General features: G+C 42.6%; 1 protein-coding gene across 5 annotated transcripts in view; it reads left to right on the top strand.

Annotated features, from left to right (window-relative positions):
* Window positions 1-20,618, top strand: part of OSBPL9 (oxysterol binding protein like 9) — a 96,409-nt gene that overhangs the window by 61,765 nt on the left and 14,026 nt on the right. For 4 of the 5 annotated variants that reach the window (XM_077333766.1, XM_077333768.1, XM_077333770.1 and 1 more), the window contains 2 exons: window positions 2,802-2,852; window positions 14,719-14,757. In XM_077333766.1, the coding sequence (XP_077189881.1) occupies window positions 2,802-2,852; window positions 14,719-14,757 (90 nt within the window). The remainder of the gene's footprint in view (window positions 1-2,801; window positions 2,853-14,718; window positions 14,758-20,618) is intronic. The other variant, XM_077333767.1, reaches the window with a different exon arrangement.

Below are 20,618 nucleotides of genomic sequence, written 5' to 3'. Positions count from 1 at the left end.
AAACATCTGGCAAATGGTTCCGGGGGAGAGTCCGGGCGGCCGTCCATGAGGAGAAAGAGCTGGGTGTCATCATTCTAGCAAGCTGGTTTGCAGCGGTTTACATAAATAATATCCAATTCCATAAATACCACACACGATATATATACAACTAGATTTTAAGCCCATTGTACAGCGTAATGCAATGGGCGCTAGCAGGCTTTGCAGGGTGGGGGAGCCCCGCGCAGACGTCGGGGGGCCCCCCTCACCCTCAGGGGCCGCCGCAGTGGGCGGTCTTTGGGGGGGTGGGAAACGAGCAGGGTGCTCCCTTCCTCTCTCCAGGCAGTCTCGTGGGGGGGGGGAAGTCGCAGGCTGGCGCAAAGGGCGCTGCGTGTGGCGGCAGGTAAGCAGCCGTGCAGCGACCAGTGCAGGCGTCCCGGTGGTGTACGGGCCCATCTTCGGCCCCGGCAGTGGCGGGGTGGCTTGTAGGGGTAGCGGTAGGGGAGGCTAGCAGTTTAGCATGGCAATGTGAGGCTCGGGGGAACGAGGGCCGGCTGCATCCCCCCGTGGAGGGGTTCCATCAGTGGTCAGACAGTGCGGGTCGCCACCTGGCCGCTATCCTCAGCCGAGGTGTTGGCGTCCTGTAGGCAGGCGGCGGTCATGGCAGGCCCATCCTGTGGTGGGGGAGCGGCTTTGGGGTGGCCTTGGCGGTAGAGTGCGGGGAGCGGCGGGCAGGCGGCCAATGGTGATGGCCGGGCGGTGTTGGGGAGTGGGCGGTTTGCGCCTCCCGACTTGTCAGGCTGTGGCCTACGGGCCAACAGGCCAAGTCTAACCTGGAAGTGACCGTTGCAAGGATCACAGTGGCCAAGTGTTCTGGGGACAGGTAGGGTATGATTAGCTGTGCCTGGCATAGATAGAAGAACGGCGTCCAGGCTACTTTAGTAACCTGAGCCTTCATGGAAAGTGAGGCATCCAAGATCACTCCCAAATTGCTTGCTTGAGGTGTAGGTGACAATTTCACCCTTTGTCCCAGCCTCCATTTTGGAGGGGTTGAGTTTCAGGCAACTCTTCCTGATCCATCCAGCCACCACTTCCAAAAAGCTGGCAAATGTTTTTTTGGGGGGGATATCTAGCCAGCTGTCCAAAAAGAAAAAGAGCTGAGTGTCATCCGCATACTGATGGCACTCAAGCCCATAATTCCAGGTCAGCTGGGCAAGAGGACACATGTAGATGTTAAATAAAGGGGAGAGTACTGCCCCTGTGGCACCCCACACGGTAGTGCAAAGGGGACAGATCCTCTACCACAACTCTGAACCTGTTCTCCATAAAGGAGGCTAGCCACTTATATTTATATATATTTATATTTATTATATTTATATACTGCCCTCCCCAAAAGCTCAGGGTGGTTTACAGGGAACAGGAAAAAGATACAGCCTCACAGTCTAATTCCAATTTACTACTATTTAAGCACCCTTCCTCAAGGGCAGTAAGAGTCCAAACTACCCTAAACAACTGGGCCAGGCGAGAGCTAGCGGACACGATTTCCACCCCAAAGTAATCACACTTCACCACTTTCACCGCTATGGCCCATTATGGAAGGTCCGCATTCTGGGTGGAATGGTGGTGGCTATAATCACCAATTATGCACGCTGCAGGTGGCAACTGGGCGCAGAGTCAAAGTATGCTGTTGAAAAAGCCACTTTAGTGAGATGTGGAAGAAAGTGGAGCTTCCCGGGACCAGGCCGCAACCACAAGTGGCTTCGGAGTAGCCGCGTGCATAATCGGATACTCTGGGTTTTGCCGCCATTGCGTTCTGTCCTGTGCGTAAGCGGTTTGCTTCTTCCTCCTCCGCGTTCTCCATGCCGCCATTTCAGCAGCCGTATATAACAGGCCTATCTCATTCACCCTCATAAGCATGCAATGAGATGTTCTTGCTGCTTCATCGCAAGTCTTCTGCCACACTCACTCTAGCCATCTAACTTCCCTCTTCCTCTCCCTAAGCTCCGGGGAAAACCAAGGAGCCTGCTCAAGGTGAGGATGGAGAGGACGCTCAGGAGCTTGTTAATGGCGGCCAACAGGAGGAACTGCCAGTCATTCACCAAGGCCTCGAAAGGGACACCAGAGGGCATCCGGTCCTGCAGAATATTCAGGAATCCTTCAGATTCCATAAGTCTCCATGGGTGGACTAAAATACTTCCATCACCCAAACAGGGAGAGGGTGGCATCCATAGACGAGACAAAGTTAAACTTATCACGTTGAATTCTTTCAATATAGCATATTTTAAGTGCGCACACTTAGATTTTAGTGATAGGTCTATGAAATTTCAATAGCTTGACTTCTTTACTAGTCCCTATTGGTAAGTAGGGCAGATGCCATGTTGCCAACAGGAACAAAGTTAGGGATTTCTCTTTGTTTACATGTAACATGTATAGCTTGAGTTTTAAAAGAACTATAATGTATGACTTATGGTATGAGAATTTTGTTAAGCTGTTTCTTGAAATGAGTTCCAATTTTTTCCTAGATCGTTGTTCGCAAGGAACCTTTAAAGTGTGTAAAACTTTCCCTTGTGCTTAAAGTTATGACATTTGGAGCAAAATCATTGTCCTATTTCAGTGAATGACAAAATACTATGATTTTTTAAAATCTACATTGCACAAGTCATACATCTAAATAGAGATTTAGCTGCATGATTATAAATGAGACAGCCATGGTAGATAATAATCCAATAACGAATCTAAATAACTTGTGTTATTTAATGTTTTATTTTTACAAACAGTGAAATGTTCATGTAGAGATAATAACATGTTTCTTTTATCCCCTACAGAGCATGGTTGAGTCAATAAAACATTGCATCGTGTTGCTGCAGATTGCTAAAGTAAGTACCTTGAAATGAAAATTAAGTAGAATGTTTGGACAGCATAATATTAAACTCTTTTAAGTAAACTGTTCTATGCTGTTGTCGTGTGGCTGGGTTGAAACAATCCAAGAATTGGAAGGGATGTATAGGTGCATCCAGTTGTATATTACTTTGTTATTGCTTCCCACATATGATTGCTATTGAAGAAAATCTCATTTTGGTTTTAATTTTTAAAACCCGCAACTTGAATAACTAGCTTTTCCAAGGCATTCTTGAGAATTTTATAGGGGTATTTCCAATCAGCTTTTTGGCTTGTGAAAAGGGAAGGAAGCTGTGCTGGAGCACTGAAAGCTGTCCTCGAGATCATGAGACCTATATGGACAAAAGCTATGTTGGACAGGGCCTATAATAACAGGGAATTGGATGAGATTGTGCGAAAAAAACTGACTGAATCTAGTACATAGCCTTTTGTCTGCTAGTGTTGGCATGCTTAGACATCCTCCAGTTCTTCATACTAAACTGATCCTTCAGCTATGTCAACAGCATTTATTGGCATGCATCAATTGTGTTGTGACAGATGGTATAGTGTTGAACATCTTAAATTCTAATAGCAAGTTGGTCAGTCTTTGGATGCTTATATCCCGTGACTATAGCTGTGGATCAGCAAGACAGATCTTTCTACAAACCTGAAAAGGGCCCCAGGTTTGCAGAAAAAGTGAAACCTTGAAGGGCGGGAGGTTTAAAAAGCCAAAAAATAAAAGGAGCATATAGCTTTAGGCCATAGATTCCTGTAGCCATTGTTGCTAGGTGACAATTGTATTTCATGCTGGGTGTCAGAGTGTAAAAGTCAGGGAGAAGGGGCAGGGCTCTTTCCAGGTCTGTTTTGTGAGTTCTTAGGGCCAGACCTAGCTTAAGGTTGCCAACTCCCAAGTTCAGAAATCTTTGGAGTTCTTGTGATGGAGTCTGAGGATAGCAGGGTTTGATGTAGGAAGAGACCTCAACAGGATATTATGCCATAGAATTGATCCTCCAAAGCACTCATTTTCTCCAGTGGGACAGATCTGTGCATCAGATGTAATTCAGGGAGATTTCCAGGTCCAGCCTGGAAGTTGGAAATCCTAGGCTTGGAAGCAATAACTGGTGACTTGATACCACCTCACATGCATGACTCAGCTAGGCCTGGCTGCTTGCTAATGGTCAACAGCAGCCACCTTATGGAAGCCAGTGTGGTGTAGCAGTTAGAGCTCTAGAGCAGGTTTAGGACATCCAAATTCAGATCCGCATCTTCCTGTGAAAGCCCACTGGGTGATTTTGGAGCAATCAACATCATGGGGTTGTGAGGATAAAAAAGAGGACAGGAGAATAATATAAGCTGCTTTGGTTCCCACTGTGGAGAATGGTGGGATGTAAATAAAGTAAATAAATAATAAATATGGCTAATGGCAGGCAGATAAAAGGTAGATTGGTGAATGGCTGAGAAGGAGGCAGAGTAAAGGTCAGAAAATATAAGGGGAGGCCTGGAAGATTGAAAGAGGAAAGAATGTGGGGAGGGGAAGATACAGGAGAAAGTGATATGCAACCCCACAAGTCCTTGAGGTTTTCTCCCATGCAAATGAGCGTAAGCCAGTAGCTGGCACCATGCAACTGGGCTAGTTTTCCTAGATAAAGGCTGGTGGGGGGAATGCAGACAGAACAGCAGATAAAGATAGCTTGACTGTTGGATGGGAAGGAGATAGGGTTGCCGATTTTAGGTGGGGGATGGAGCCTGGAAAGGGTGGGATTTGAGGAAGAAGGGAAACTCAGGGATATAATACCGTTGAGTCTACCACCCAAAGCAGCCAACCTGGGTGGGGGGTGGGGCAGAAATCACCCAGAATTACAGCTCCTCTCCAGATGATGGTAATCAGTTCCCCTGGAGAAAATGGCTGCTTTGAAGGGTAGACTCTCCAGCATTGTTGCTTGCTAAAGCCGCTTCTTTCTCCAAACCTCATAATTCCAAGGGTTCTACTCACAAATTGTCAGGAATTTCCCCACCTAATGGGGAACTGATGTCTGCAGTTGGGAGGACCTACCGGGAGACTGAAAACCCTAGGAGATAAGGAACCATGAATAGGGGAGAGACTATGGAGAGACTATGGAGCTTTAAGGAAAAGAGAAAGAGGAAATAGAGGGGGAGAGGAAAGTGAGATGCCTCCTGCAAGTCCTTTCAAGTTCCCACTTGGCAAATATAGTCACATAATGTTTGTTTTGAGAATGCAAGTGAATAGATTCTTGTCTGCAGTACCTTCTTAGGTTTTCATTTGTCTTCAATGTGCAGTTCTTTCCAAAGAACTGCTTTTGATTCCTTAAACATTCACATGAGCTTCCTCTTGTCTAAGTGACAATAGAAAGATACAAATGTTAATGTTTGTCTATTGTATCAATCATTTATAGAAAACAGCTAAATTGGGCAGTAATAAAGAGTAAACTTGAATCTTGGCATTGCTTGCACCATTTAGGGTCTACCTCATAAACTGGAGTTCTAATAAATAGATTATTGTGTCAAAGAGATTTTTCTTTTAGTAGAGCTCTGGGCAAAGAGAATCGATATGATGGGGCACTCAGTGGCATGGGAAAAGATTATATATGCATACTAGAAGCACTTGGTCATTAATGTGGGTTTGTCTGTAATAGGTCACTCTAAAACTTTTCATATATTAACGAACTTAAGAATGCCTAGTAATTAATAGCATATGGAAGTGAAGTTTCGGGTTTGCAAAAAACCCCAAAAAACAGCACAACATTTTGTTAGGGAATATCAGATTGTCACGCCTGGTCTGCCCTCTCCCTGTGCTGGCTCAATCCACCATGGTGAACTCCTGGAGAAGATTCCTCAAACCTAGAGAAAAGGAGCAGGATGTTTCAGCACCTTGATGCTTCTCCCTGCTTCCCAGTTGTCAGCTCCAAATTTCAGCAAACTGGCTGCATTCCTCCCTTGCTGTTACTGGAACCTCCTCTTATATTCCCCAGTCTCCTCCCATTCTGTTCCCTCCCTTCATCCATACTGGGCAGCTTCCTAGTCCATCTAGACTAAGCAGCATGGGATTGACAGATATCACCATCTGTCCACCCTAGCTTGGCTTGACTCTTAAGCTGGGTTGAGCCTGCCCCCTTGCTGCACCCTCTGTCAGCTATGCCTTGGGCAGCCCCTTGTGCCCACCCTGGTTTAGAGTTTCTGGCTGGGGAGGGCCGCCTACTTCCTGTGCTTCTCCACTCCTTGCATCTGACAAGCCTCAGCCTCCCAGCCCTGTTTGGCAGGCAAGAGCAGAGGCTGCAGGTGCTGTCACTCCACTGGTGTCCCACCTATCAAGACTCCAGCATTTTTTTCTGTGTCCTTCAGCTGTTTCCTTTGCCTGCTCTGGCAGCTGGTCAGGTAAGCTGCTGGCAGTGGTTGTGTGGACAGCCTGGAGCAAGGGAAAGGAGTTGGTTGCAGACTCCCAGCCTAACAGGCTGGCTAGGACATGTATTCATGATCAGTATTATATCATTCTCAGTATGGCTCCATCTATGGTTACTTAAATAGAGAGCTACAGACAAACAAAACAAGTCTTCCTAAAAACCTGAGAAAAGTTCCAACTTTACAGAAAAATCTGAAATCTAAAAAATAAATTGGGGGATAACCCATCCAGGTGATGGAAGAACTTGTAACTGTAAGAAACAAATGCTCTTAAGAGTTGTTGCTTGGATACCATTACTGTATTCCCAGAGCTGAAGCCTTGGTTTCTGTCAGGGGGAGAGGCAGGAACCTTTCCAGGACTGTTTTGGCATTACCAGCATCAGGCCCAGCAGCAACCACCAGGTACACTGATTCCCAGACGAGACATGCAGGGCTAGCCTTGCTGCTGCCACTCATGAGCTGTCATCTTCATGAGAGTCCAGGAAGGCTGGCCAGACATCCGTGGAGGAGATGGGCAAGCCTCGCAGACTTGCCAATGGCATGGAGGTGGAAGAGGCAAGCAGAGTTCCAAGGCTCTGCAGGTGGGGAGGAGGCAGCAGACAACGGCTTGAGCTCCAGAGAGGAAGCAGCCAGTCTACACAGCCCTACTGCCAGTGAGGAGGCATGCTGGTGGTTCATGGAGCTGCAGAGCTTACCTTCTGCTGGCTCTGCATGATTGAAGTGGGAGAAGAAGGGAGGCAATCAGAAGAGCCTCTGACTGCACCACAGTGGAGGATGGTCCTTCCAGTGAGGGCCAATCCGAGGTCCCTGGTGCTTCTCATTGGCATGCCAGTCCCTCTGAGTGGCTGTCTGTGGAGAATGCAGCTGTACTGATGGAAGACTAATTCTATCTCCTTTTTCTTAAGTATAGCCATATGACTTGGTTGGTCACTTGTCTATATGGGTCCTGTCACTCTGGAAATCAACTTTCCCAGAGTCAGAAGGGACTGGTGTGTGGGGAGGAGGGGGAGCACTGGAAAGATCCACAGTGTTTGCATGCAGTGATTGCTAGGTATAGACTTTAGTGTGCATGATATAATTTGCCTTTTTAAATGGTGAAACAAGAACTTGATTAGCTTATGCATGTTCTACACAGTTCCCAGGAAAGCAAGATAAATTTTTTATTATAATTATTATAATTTAAATGGTTGAGCCCATACTTTGGATTCTGGGGATTCTAGGCTCAACCTTTAATATCTGCAGTTAAAGAACATCAAATAAAAGGGTGGAAAATACTGCTACTTAGGCCAAGAAAAGTTACTTATTTTGAATTGGCAGCTGTAATAATATAGTAGCACATGCAATTATCACTTAGACTTCTTTTCCATCCTGGTTTGTGTGTGTATATTGTGCTGTCAAGTCACTTCCAACATACAGTTACCCTGTGAATTACTGTCCTCCCAAACATCCTACTATTAACAGCCATTCCTAGGTCTTGCAAATTAAAGGCCATGGATCCCTTTATTGATTCAATCCATCTCATGTTGGGTCTTCCTCTTTTCCTGAGAAGGAAGAATACTACTCCCCTGTGATAATCTGTAGATCGGGGGCAGTTACATATGTACTATTATATATATCTTCCTCCTCTCCGTCCTCTGCAGTGATATAGTAGCATATATAAGGCCTAGTTTAGAGGGCTTTAGAAAATATCTAATGTGAGGTAAAATGTCTACATTTCTGCCAGGACATTGCGCTTAAAAAAACTAAAAATATTAAATTATTAAGCAGTTGGAAGCACAATGAACAGGATGTGCACATTGAAATCCAGGTCAAATTTAAGGTGTTGGTTTTTACCCATAAGGCCATCTGTGGTCCAGGTCCAATGTATCTAAGAAACCACCTTTCTATCTATACTCCCTTGAAGAACATTATACTCTGCTAACTCCAACCAATTAGTGGTCCCTGGCCCCAAGGAGATATATCTGGACTCAACCCTACTGGCCCCTACCTGGTGAAATGAGCTCCAAGAGCATCTGTGAGCCCTCTCAAGAGCTGGCACAGTTCTGCAGGGCCTGCAAGACAGAGATTTTCTGCTAGGCCTTTGGTTGGGACCAATGAAATGAAAACATCTAACTTCTATTGGGCCTTGCCTATCAATATTCCTACCACTTACCATCGACTGTGAGAGTTCCAGACTTAACTTAGACAGCAAGAGGCTTAAAGAATCAGACTGCTGATGCAGAATATTTTTAAACTGTACGTTGTTATGGCTTATTAATTGTTTTAATCTAGTTTTAAAAATGTAACTCTTTGTATATGCATGTGTAATCTACACCATTCAGACCCAGCTATCAAGATGAGTGGTTTAAAAATCAAATCAATAAATACTTCAGCTCTGGCTCAGATAAAAACACTATTTTTATAAATTATAGTGAGAGAATGTTGTGTATAACAATAATTCACGGGGACATTAGAGCCAGTTTCACACTTATTTGAAGGGATGACTTAAATCGGATTGGAGCCTATAACATTTGGTGCTTCTACTCTACTGCCCTGGAGACAGAGTCCATTTTAACTGTGTTTGATTTCCAAGAGTCACACTGAGATCACTCCTGGACGTCCTGTCCACCCCCACAAAAAAAAACAGCCCCCCGGTATCCAGTGGAGCTGTATGACAAAAAGAGGGAGCTGAGACAACTAGAGCAAGTTTGGAGAAAGATTCATCAGAACGCATCAAAAACATCCTATAGGATGTTTATGACAGCCTATGAGATGGTAGTGAAATCTGCAAAATGTGCTTAGTATACAGCTTCCGCTGCATTTGCTAGCTCACGTTCAGTACAATTGTTCAAAATTATCCGTTTTCTGAAGGGTGCCAAATTAGCAAGGTCGAGATTGACAGCCTGCTAACTCCAGTGCGGCCCACTGCTTGTCCTCTAGACCAGTGGTCCCCAACCTTTTTATCACAGGGGACCACTCAACGCCGGGGACCACTCACCGGGGACCACTCAACGCCTTTTACTGAGGCCCAGTGGGGGGGGTAGTTTACTCCTCTACTCTCAACCACTGCCCTAACGCTCTCTGATCACTATGGTAATGTTTAAACATCCCTTCAAAATAAGATACAAAATAAGATACACAACAATGAACATAAGGAACATTTTATTTTCATGGAAATTTTTACTCATGACAATGACAAATCAATGGGAACCCTGAGCTTGTTTCTCTGCAATGAGATAGTCCCATCTGGGAGTGATGGGAGACAATGGCGGGAAAGCAAGTACAGCAGAGGCTTAGGCAGCGGCAACATCCCTCGGCAAAAGTCTACCCCCCCCGGGCCTTAGTAAAATTGTCAAGCGTTGATCAGTCCCTGCCTCCACTGTTCTAGACCCCTGCCAATCATGGCTCCTCAAAATGATCCATGAGAAAGTAGAAGGCCCACACTCGAACATTATCAAGCTCTCCCTATCATCAGGGATCTTCCTGAGTGGGCTGAAGGAGGCAGTGGTATGTCCCCTATTGAAGAAACCATCACTGGACCTGTAAGACCTTGCTAGCTACCACCCCATCTCTCACCTAGTATTTCTGGGGAAGGTGGTGGACTGTGTAGCAGCAGACCAGTTACTAGCATACCTGAATGAAGCTTCAATCCTCAAGCCCTTCCAGTCCAGCTTCTGACCTGGCCATGGGGTAGAAACAGCACTGGGTGATCTGATGGATAACCTGTGGCACCAAGTGGACTGGGGTGGCTGGGTGCTGCTAATATTAATAGATCTGACAGTAGAGATACTGTCGACCACAAGCTCCTTGCTCACTACCTCATCAACAAGGGGATTCAGGGGACAAAGAGTCATGGTTGAGGACAAAGAATAGTAATTGGGGAGAGCCAATTGCACCACTGTGAACTCTCTCCCCAACACTATTCAACATCTTTATGCATCCTCTTGCCCATTTGGTCCGAAACTATTGCCTGGGCTGTCACCAGTATGCTGATGACACCCAGATCTGCCTCCTGATAACCCTCAGATTCCTTGACCAGATGCCTGAAGTCTGAGGTGGAATGGTTTCAGTGTAGTCTCATGAAACTCAACCCCTCAAAGACAGAGATCCTTTGGATAGGTAGGAAAAGGTCAAATCATAAAGCGTGCCTCCCCAGCCTGAGCAGTGTGCAACTTAAAACAACACAAACATCCTTGGGTGTGATCCTTGATGCTTCCTTAACTATGGAAGCTCAAGTCACAAGGGTAGTGCAGCTTTCATTCTGCTACCTCCACCAAGCTACTAGTGCCGTATCTGATCCTGGAACACCTTGCCACAGTGATCCATGCAACAGTCACCTCTTGGCTGGATTACTGCAACTTGCTCTATGCAGGCTTGTCCTTATCCCTGCTTTGGATCAGATCAGATCAGATTTAAGGTGCTGATACTTCAGGGCCATACGTGTCCTCAAGGACAATCTGCCTCCCTTTATTCCCCAAAGACTAACACGTTCTATCAATTCCCAACAATCTGGTGATCCCCGGCCCCAAAGAAATCTGCCTAGCTTCAACCAGAGCCTTATCTATGACTCCAACCTGGTGGAATGAGCTCTCAAACAAAATCAAGGCCCAATAAGAACTCAGTGAGTTCCATAGGGCCTGCCAAACAGAGCTCTTCCTCCATGCTTTCAGATGAGGCTGATGATGGGAACTCCCTACAGCTTTCGTCCCATCACAGGCAACTTAACACTCAGAATGTCCCCAACCATTGCTGCTATTGCTATTATCCCTTCTTAACTGTTGTTAAATGGCCATCCAAAGGGTCAAACCACGCTTCGAACATCCTGCTTTGGCTCTGTTTTTCTATGAGATTTTTGCTTCTGACTGTATTTGGCTGATTTTTCAGCTGGAGTGGTCTGAAGCACACATGCCTAAATCTAATGTTTTTCCAGTAACATTGCCAAGCTGAAATTCCCATCTTGCTGTGTCCTACCTCTAAATTGCCAGCCACAGTTACTGTCAGGGACTAAAACTATCAGACCACAACCACACAACCCAGAAAACCCACAACAGCCAGCACATACCTGTTGTATGTAAAGAGCATCCACAGGATGAGACTCTGGTTCAGTGGCAGAACATTTGTGTTACATGAAGGGCCACCATTAAGTCCCTGGCATCTCTGATTAAAAGGTTTGGGTAGTTATTGATGTGAGAGACCTGAGACCCTGGAGAACTGCAAGTTGTACTTCTAACCTTTGTAAACCAGTAGTCTGAATATAGGGCAGCTGCTTGTGTGAGTCTCTGAAGCCCCTACATCTGCTTGGTACTGAAATGGATGTGGGTTTATGCCAGCACAGCTATTTACTTTTTGTGTAGGCATTTTGTTGAGTGTGTTTTCTATGCAGGCACACCTATACAATCTTGAGCCTGGCTTGAGTATTGTTTGGAACTTCCATAGCTAAACCATATTATATTGGTACTAGCTTCACCCAGTTCAAGAATGGAGATGCTTAATGCATGTGCTTTGAGCAGGCAGAATTACACCTTCCAGCTTGATTTTTCTTTGTCTACATCAGCAGTATCATCATAAAGAAGCTTCTGTCACAGAGACATTGTGAGTTAGGTCTTTTGTCCTTTCATAATTGTATCCTTTTCTTTATTATTATTATTATTATTATTATTATTATTATTATTATTATTATTATTATTATTATTAATGTATTACCCACCGCTTCCAGCAATCCAGGTCGTGGCGGGTTACAACAGTGCGAAACCATAACAATCCCCGATTAAAACCCCATTAAAATCTCCATAAGCACCCCCAACATGAAAGGGCTACCGGCCAGAGTGTTAGAAGGTATGACAGCTAGTCACATCTAACCTGGAACTGGTGTGATCTCAGATCTTCCTGGGGGGGAGGGTCTGCTCTTCTTCTAGCACTGGCCTCAACCATAAACTGTTTTTTTCATTCTTCTTTGTAATGGCCCATACATCTGTGGTCCATGGTCCACTTTTTGAAAGTGTTGACAACATTATACTGAATTACCCATCAGGGGCAATCACAATCAGTTGTTGCTTTTTCTTGCTTAAGGAGTATTCAACAGACTCTAGGTCAGTGGTTCTCAACCTAGGGGTCAGGACCCCTTTGGGGGTCAAACGACCCTTTCACAGGGGTCGCAGCAGGGTAAATAGCTGGGGGGGGGCTCTGCCACTGTTGCTGCTCTTCCTGCAGGTGCCTGCGCTCGGCCACCAGCCACTCCAGCAGTGCCTCCAGCGCAGTGCAGTCTCCCATCAAGCGCTCCAGGTGGCAGCGCAGCTTGGCGGGACAAGAGGCAGAACTGAACTGACAAACCCTGGGGAAAAAACAATGTATATACAATCATGAACAGTGGATCTTCATGCCATTTGGTCAGTTTCGGTTTAATTTCTGTGAAAGAACACTTGCGTAATTTTATGGTTGGGGGTCACCACAACATGAGGAACTGTATTAAAGGGTCGTGTCATTAGGAAGGTTGAGAACCACTGCTCTCGGTCAACCTGAGAGACCAGGATGCCATACATTCACCAAGGAAACACTGTTCAATTATTCCACTTCGCTGAGAATAGTTCTTCAGGACTGTGTCTTGACAAAACCTCCTGAGCTATGCTTGACTCCTCTAGTACTCTGTCTTTTACTTGATGTGCTGGTTACCTAGGAACCTTTGTTTTTAACAACAGTTGAGGCAAGATAGAGAGCAGTAGTGTTTAAGTGTTGAGCCCATTCTTTCTCTTCTGAACCAAAGAAGATACAAGGAAACAAGAAGAAATACCGGTTGCTTCTACTATACAGCTGCTGAACCTACAAAATAACCACAGTACTGAAGCCAAGGATGACCCAGAGACTGTCCTGCAGTCAATTCAAAACAAACTTGAAGGGATCTTCAGTTTATTGGATGCCCTCACCAGAATGTAGCACATCTTCAGAGGTGCTGTTGAACTCAGCTTTGTATTGTCCAAAAAAAGATACATCCCAGGAGGCCCATGTGACCTTACCATGTTGTTTTCATCACTTACCTTAAAATTATTCACCTTGGTATACTAGAGATTTCTATACCATTAAAGGTATCATGGTTCCTCCTGCCTCTTATCATCGAAAAGTGCCTTGGACTATTATTAGCTACCAATACTTTGAATATGAGTAGAGCCACTACTCAGTAGTCTCATGCAGATCTTGGTCTCTGATAAGTGTTATAGGATTGGCATTTGGACTGTCTGGTTCCATCACCAGGTTACGGCATAGCCATGTTTGCCAAGACCATAAACCCCTACTCCTCAGCTGAGCAGATCAAACAAAACCCAGTTAGAACCTCCATACCATCACAATTTTCTGAACAACTAGCCCAAATTACTTCACTTTGGAAGAGATCGTATCTTTACAGAAGAATGCTACAGAATCCATTCTTCCACCCCCACTCCAAAGAACAATTTTTAATCCCATTACCTTACAACCACCCCAAACTAGGTGGGGTTGTATGTTAAGATTAAACTTCAGTGTATGAAAAGCTTTATACTTTCCCTAAATTTTGAATGGTCTCTGTCTCCTCTCTCCTTTTTCTAACCAAAGGGATATGATTGTATCTGTGCATTCCAGAGAAATTTATGTTCATATCTCCATCTGACCCTAGTGTTGAAAGTTCTTCTAATTTGCTGTTTGGTATGTTATCAATTCAGTACAGAGTCCTACCCTTTCACTTATCAGCAGTGGAAGCCATAAAGTGCATGGCTATAGTAATGGCATGGCTATGCTATTTAAAAGTATGTATTTTTCCCTGCATAGACCATTTGCTGCTCATGTCAGACACATACCTTTCTTTATAGTATATACATCATGGTTTGTGTTTTGTCAGAAGTGGGGCTCCAGAACACTGACCTACCATATATGTTCAATTTGTAGTACTTCTGGACTGTATTCATGCATATGTCTTTCTGGTCCTTGACAGCACACACTCTTACACATTGTCAGGAAAAAAGCATACACACAGTCAGATGTAAATTGTAATGTAAGTATATTTTGTTCTCAATCATATATTAAGCAGGTTAAGTATGCATCAATGGTAAAATGAACTTCTGAATGGAGTGATTTTTACATCATAACTGTTTAGAAGACAGTTGAAATGGTGATTTTCTTTTGAACCAGTATGGAATATGATTTTCCTTGGAGCTGTCTGAGCATTTACAGTAGTTTCTTCTTGGTTTTCTGCAATGCTTGTTCTAATAGCTATTTTGTGGAGTGCTTGTTTGAGGACTTATCTATATTTTTTAAGTAAAGGCTTTTGGTATTAATAAGAACAGTTCATTATTTTAAGCAATTACAAAAAGGACAAGGTTTCATGCAGTTATGTGATTTCTTTCTTGTGAGAACTAATTTCTCAAGAGAAAGACTTCATTGCCATTTAAACAGTGATACTTATAATTAATTTATATGTTAATATTTTTAACATTTTTCCTTAAGGACCAAAGTAATGAGGAGAAGCACGCAGATGGACTTATAGTAAGTTTAAACCTAATCTTTTATTTCCCTTTATTTCTACAGAATATTAACACTACAGTCATGTGAGCACATGGACTTGAATTTCCACTGTCCTCTGACATTTCTCTTCCTTCTTGTCACTTCGTTTGTCTTTGAATATATTTGTTACTTTTTTAAAGATTCAAAAATGGATGGCCACTTTGATAATCAAGAATAATAAATTCCAAGTTTTTCTTGTTTTATAACACTGTTGTTAGCATAAAAATTTAAATAACCAATATGAATATAAAGAACATTGATTACTTGAATTGCACTTTTTGTCAGAATGACAGCCATTTTCTCTAGAACCTGGCTTGTGATGTGCAGGAGGAAAAAGGTTCTATGACGTTCCTTTCTTGGGCATAATTTCCATGTAACTTCTGTATCTCTTCCATTTGTACATATCTCCTTGACTTCTTCTGAGTATAAATTCAAATACTATAATAGAACTTTCAGTACAGCTCAGTTTTTTATTTCTGTAGTTTTCAAGCCTGAAAAACTTTGGGACGAAAGCCCTTTGAAGTATAATAAAATTAATACAGAGCTGCTGTATAATAGTGCTTATCATGTTAAGCGTATTGTGTGTGTGTGAAGTTAAAGTAACTTAATGTGTTAGTGCCTATACAGCACAGTAACAGATATTCTGAAAATTCAGCCGTTCGGGAAATGAGTAGTAGCAGAGCTAGCTTTTATTGTGGGGTTGAAAAAATTGTTCCTTCTTAATTGTATAACTTCAGATGCATTTAATAATTATTGCCAGAGATTATGTACTTTGATCTTGGATCAGTCTTTGTAAATGAAGTATGAAAGAAAGATGTGTATCCATATACGGTCAGATAGATAGGTACATCTGAATACTGCTGAGTTGGGTGCTCTGCATTATGGGTGGTACGTTGGCAGCTCATGAGGTCATTGCTTTGACACAGTGTATCTGGGTTCAGTGAGCTTTACTACCAAATTCTCTGTGATAAGTGGTAAAAGAGATCTTGGTCTCTTGAAGCTTTTAAAGTTTTCAGTTTATAATGCTAGGCCCCTACCAGCTCTCAAACACCTATGTATTTATTTATTTTCTATTTACTTGGACCTTTCTGTTCATAGTGTGAGTTTTGGTAATGCAATCACATGTAAATTGGCTGCAAGTGTAAAGTGAGGGACAAGATTCAGACATTTATATAATAGAAGTAGAATTTATCATGTTGTATGGACAGGAAGTCTCAGGACAGTGTTTCCATGTACCTTTAGAATGATTCGTTTGGATAGTTTTTATAGCAAGTGGTTGGAGGGAAGTGCAATTAATACCCTTGGTCATTTAAGTGCATCAGTGCAATAGGCTACCTATAATGTCAGTGTAGGGCTGGTTTCAGAGGATACTGTCATGTAGCAGTTTTGAACTACATGTAGTCAAAGGAGGATTATTCTCTAGTAACCATGGCACATGATTTTCCTTCTGATAAGCTTGAAATTCAAGTAACATCAGTACCCCCCCCCCCAAAAAAAAATAAAGACATGAGCATTTTGCTTCATTCTGAAAACTTTAGCATGTTATGGTTCAATTTCATTTTGCTAATATAAACTCTTGCCTCTGGCAGATGGAGATGCTGAAGTATCCTAGCTCTTAAGCAAGACATGTTTTCATAGCAACTTAATAACTGAATCTGTTTAGTTACATTTTCTTTTTGCATTGGTGTTAGTCACTGGTACATTTTTCTCTTACAGCACTTTATACCAGCATTTTTGAATGAGTTATTAGGATGAGCTAACTCAGTCCATTACTTTTGTAATGAAGCATGTGCTTGATCAGAATTATCCCTGTTCTTTGTCCTTACTTCTGTTCTTCCTTGGGTTCACAAATTACAATTGTTCTGGTGAGGTTAACCAGAGGAAGTATCCACTACAATGGGACTCCAAGTAATCAATTTCACCTCCACTGTGAAACAGTTAAGACTGTTATGTCTGACAGTATTAACAAACTATCTTACAGCAGTTGAGAGTCCCTGAGTAAAAATAAAGAAGAGCTAGAAATAATAATGATATTATAGTGGGAGTCTGTTGTAGACTGCTGAATGGTGCAGTTAGCATGGATGATACATTCCTACACCAAATTACAGAATTATCAAAAAGATGAGACATGGTGCTCATGGGATATTTCAGTTACCTAGATACCTGTTGGAAGTTGATTAAATTAAAAGGCCTAATAAATTCCTGACTTGTGTTGCTAACAGCTTCATTTTCCAGAAGGTGGAGAAGGAAACAAGGGGGTTTGCTATCTTGGACTTGATCCTCACCATTGCTGGGAAGAACTGGTTGATGAGGTGAAAGTAGTGAGCACTCTGTGTAGTAGTAACCTTGTAATTGTTGAATTTAGAATCTTGAAGACAGGAAAAGGTGTACATAACCAGGTTGGACTTTTAGTTAATTTTAACAAAAGGTAATTTTAACAAATTCAAAGTTAATCTGGGTAGAATCCCATGGTCAGAAATAGGGAAAAGGATCCAGGGTTTCTAGTAGATAATATACTGAACGTGAGTCAGCAGTGTAAAATGGTAGGCAAATGCGATTTTGGGCTGGATCAGCAGTAGTTTAGTGTCGAGATCACTTAATCTACCCTAGTTAGACCTCAGAGTAATGGGTCCAATTTCAGGCACCACAGTTTCAGAAGGATGTTGATAAACTGGAACATGTCCAGAGGAGGGCAACAAAGATGGTGAGGGATCTGAAGATCAAGTCCTATGAGGAAAGACTGAAGGAGCTGGATAATTTTTTTTCCTGAAGAGGAAATGAGTAAGAAGAGGAGTTGATTTTTATACCCTGCTTTTCTGTGCCTTGAGTCTCAGGGCAGCTTATAATTGCTTTACCTTCATTTTCCCACAGTAGACACTTGTGAGATAGGTGGGGCTGAGAGAGCTCTGAGAGAGCTATGACTGACCCCAGGTTACCCAGCAGGCTTCATGCAAAAGAATGGGGAATCAAAGCTGGTGCTCCAGATTAGAGACCACTGTGACATGAGGTAATATAGTAGCCATTTTCTAGTATTTGAAGGGCTGCCATATAGAGGATGGAGTGAAGCTGTTTTCTTTTGCCTCAGAAGGTCATACCAGAACCAGCAGATTGAAAATAAGAGGTTTTGGCTAAATATTAAGAAGAACTTCCTGGCAGTTAGTGCTGTTCCTTTGCAGTGGTTAAGAGTGATGATCTCTAAATCTAGATAATCAGGTTTGATTCTCTACTCCTCCACCGCCCTGAGCCATAGGGGAGGGTGGTATACAATTTTAATTAATGCAGCTAGCTGGATAACCTTGAGCCTGTCTCAGTTCTCCCAAGAGCTCTCTCATCCTCACCTACCACACTGAGTATCTCTTTTGGGGAGATGAAGGGTAGATGATAGTAAGCTGCTTTGAGATACCTTTGGGTGGTACAAAAAACAGCTTTTTTTCTTTTCAGTGGAACAGGCTTCCTTGGGAGTTCATGGGCTCACATTTGGAGGTTTTTAAGCAGAACCTAGATGGCCATCTGAAAGCAATTTGGTTCTATGACTCATGCATTTAGGCACTATGAGAGGGAGGGCAGGAAGGAATGAGCCAGTGCTAAGAGCTCTTTCTTACATGCCTAGGGTAATGCTAATCACTACTTTGGGGTCAGGAAGGAATTTTCTGCCAAGCCAGATGGGCTCAGGAATCCTGGAGTTTTTTTTTTACTTTCTCAGGGCATAGAGCAGGGATCACTGGGGAATGGGAGGGACAGCTGTGAATTTCCTGTATTGTGTAAGCAGTTGGCTAAATGACCCTTAGGTTACCTTCCAGCTCTGTGTTTCTTTTGCTTTGCCAGTTAGCCAATGTGCACATTCCGTCAATCTTCTATTGATTAGATTACATTAGACTGCTTTCTCAGTCTCATTCAAATATTATTCACTTATAAAAGAAAAAAAAATTCTGCTAATTTTTTCGCATTTACAATAATGCATTTCATTTTTTTCCAGATTGTAATTGCTCATCTGAATTTATGCCTAGGCTGGAGCTTTTCAATAACTGTTGTTTGATTTTCTCAAACTGTAGTTTTTAAATGAGAGAGACTCAGTAGTCTCTTACTTGCCTACTTTAAGAAATATTTAAATTGCATTTAAATCTATTCCCTTATGCCCCCTTCATTTTCTCAACAAATCTTTTACAATTTGTTGAAAATCAAACAGTGTTTTGTTTAGAAATAAAAGTATCTTCTGGTTACTCTACCTGACCACTTTCCCCTTCCATCTGACCCTGAAGATTCCCGTGCTTTTCTTTTTACTCTCTTAATGGATTTAATATTCACTTGTCAGTCTATGCTGTGGTTAATCTTCAGTTACTCTTTTTCCTGGTTTATTTTTTGTATGACCTGACACAGTAACTTGATTTTAAATGGACCATATTGTACTAAGTGCAGTTTGCTGTTTTTCAGTTCTTGTTCTTTTTTAAAATCATTAGAAGTGCTGTACAAACAGGGAAAGGACTGTGAAAGATTCATTCTTTCCAGAGCCTTGAGTGACAGGCTCCTCCAAGCGATATGATTGGTTAGCATCAGCCAAGCAGAGAAACTTTAGAGCTGAATGCTTAGGAGAATTAATTTGGAATTTAGCCCTGACTGATAGCAGTTCAACACAGACAGGAAAACTAGGAAAAGTTGGCAAGAACAAATGGATAATTAGATGAGACTCCATTCAAACCAAAGAAAAAGGGATGGATTTTCTATAGGAAGGAGGAGTTTCCCTAGCCAATCTAAACAGGGTGATAGCTCTGATGAGTATAGAGTATACACTGGTCTGGTGTGGTTAGAAATTGCCTTAGAAGTCAATAACTCAAGACTGTATTTCAAGAGAAGGGAAATGGGTACTAGAAAGAGTGTACCAGCCTTCTTAAAACCAAAAGAATCATTGACTATTCAAAGAAAATGTATTAAGTATTTGGAAAACACTGGAACAAAACCTTGTAACTTTGATATTCCTGAGTCACTGCAAAAAGCTTAGAAACTCTCAGTAGCCCCAAAAGCATATGTACTAAATTCATATGCTGTTTTAGAGTTATTTATTTGAGTTACCTCAAAAATTGTAACCCCTGATTTCTCCTTATCTTTCCCTGCTATGTTAAATAAAATCTTTTATTATTTTTTAATTTTAATTTTTAAATTTTAAAATACCTTGAGTGTCATTTTAGGGTGTAAAGAAAAGGGGGGCTTTTCGACCCTTCCCTCATATTCCTGTGACAGGGTGGGACAGCCAGAATTCTTCTGGAAAGAAGAAAATACATGACTAGGTCAGCTTATTCAGAAAGAGATAGAAAAACAGAGGGAAAATCTTGCCTCTGAGGAAGGGTAGCAGACAGGGGCCATGATAACAGGTTTGTAAAAATAAGATGGCTGCTTTCCAAAAGGATGAAACTTGCTACTTATTAGATACAGCCAAGTGTTGACCTGCTAGTACCTGTACACATAATTTTTCACATCCCAAAATCTTTCTACCTTTTAAAAATTACAGAAGATCATGAAATAACTAACCTGTTGCTTGTAACATGTATGACAAAGGGCCCAATACCACTGCAGTCCTTGGTATGTATAGTGGATTTTCAATTTGCCATTGTGCAAGCTAACCCAGATCATTAGAGACTTTGTTTTTTAAAGGGTCATGTCTTGTGCTGGTGTTATGGCTTTGATTAGAGGCGTTGAAAGATTGGGAAGTGAGTTGGTTTGTGAGCTGAATTTTTAAAATATTATTGACAGTGTCAGAGGAAAGGGGTAGAGCTGTCTAAATGTTCTATGAACTAACATAGAGCAAGGGCAAAGAAAACCTTTTGCCTTTACCTAGCCTGCAAACCCTT

Source organism: Paroedura picta, chromosome 4 (assembly GCF_049243985.1).
Source record: "Paroedura picta isolate Pp20150507F chromosome 4, Ppicta_v3.0, whole genome shotgun sequence".
Classification (NCBI taxonomy): Eukaryota; Metazoa; Chordata; class Lepidosauria; order Squamata; family Gekkonidae; genus Paroedura; species Paroedura picta.
Note: the sequence above shows the minus strand (reverse complement) of the source record. Positions and strands in the feature narration are given on the sequence as shown.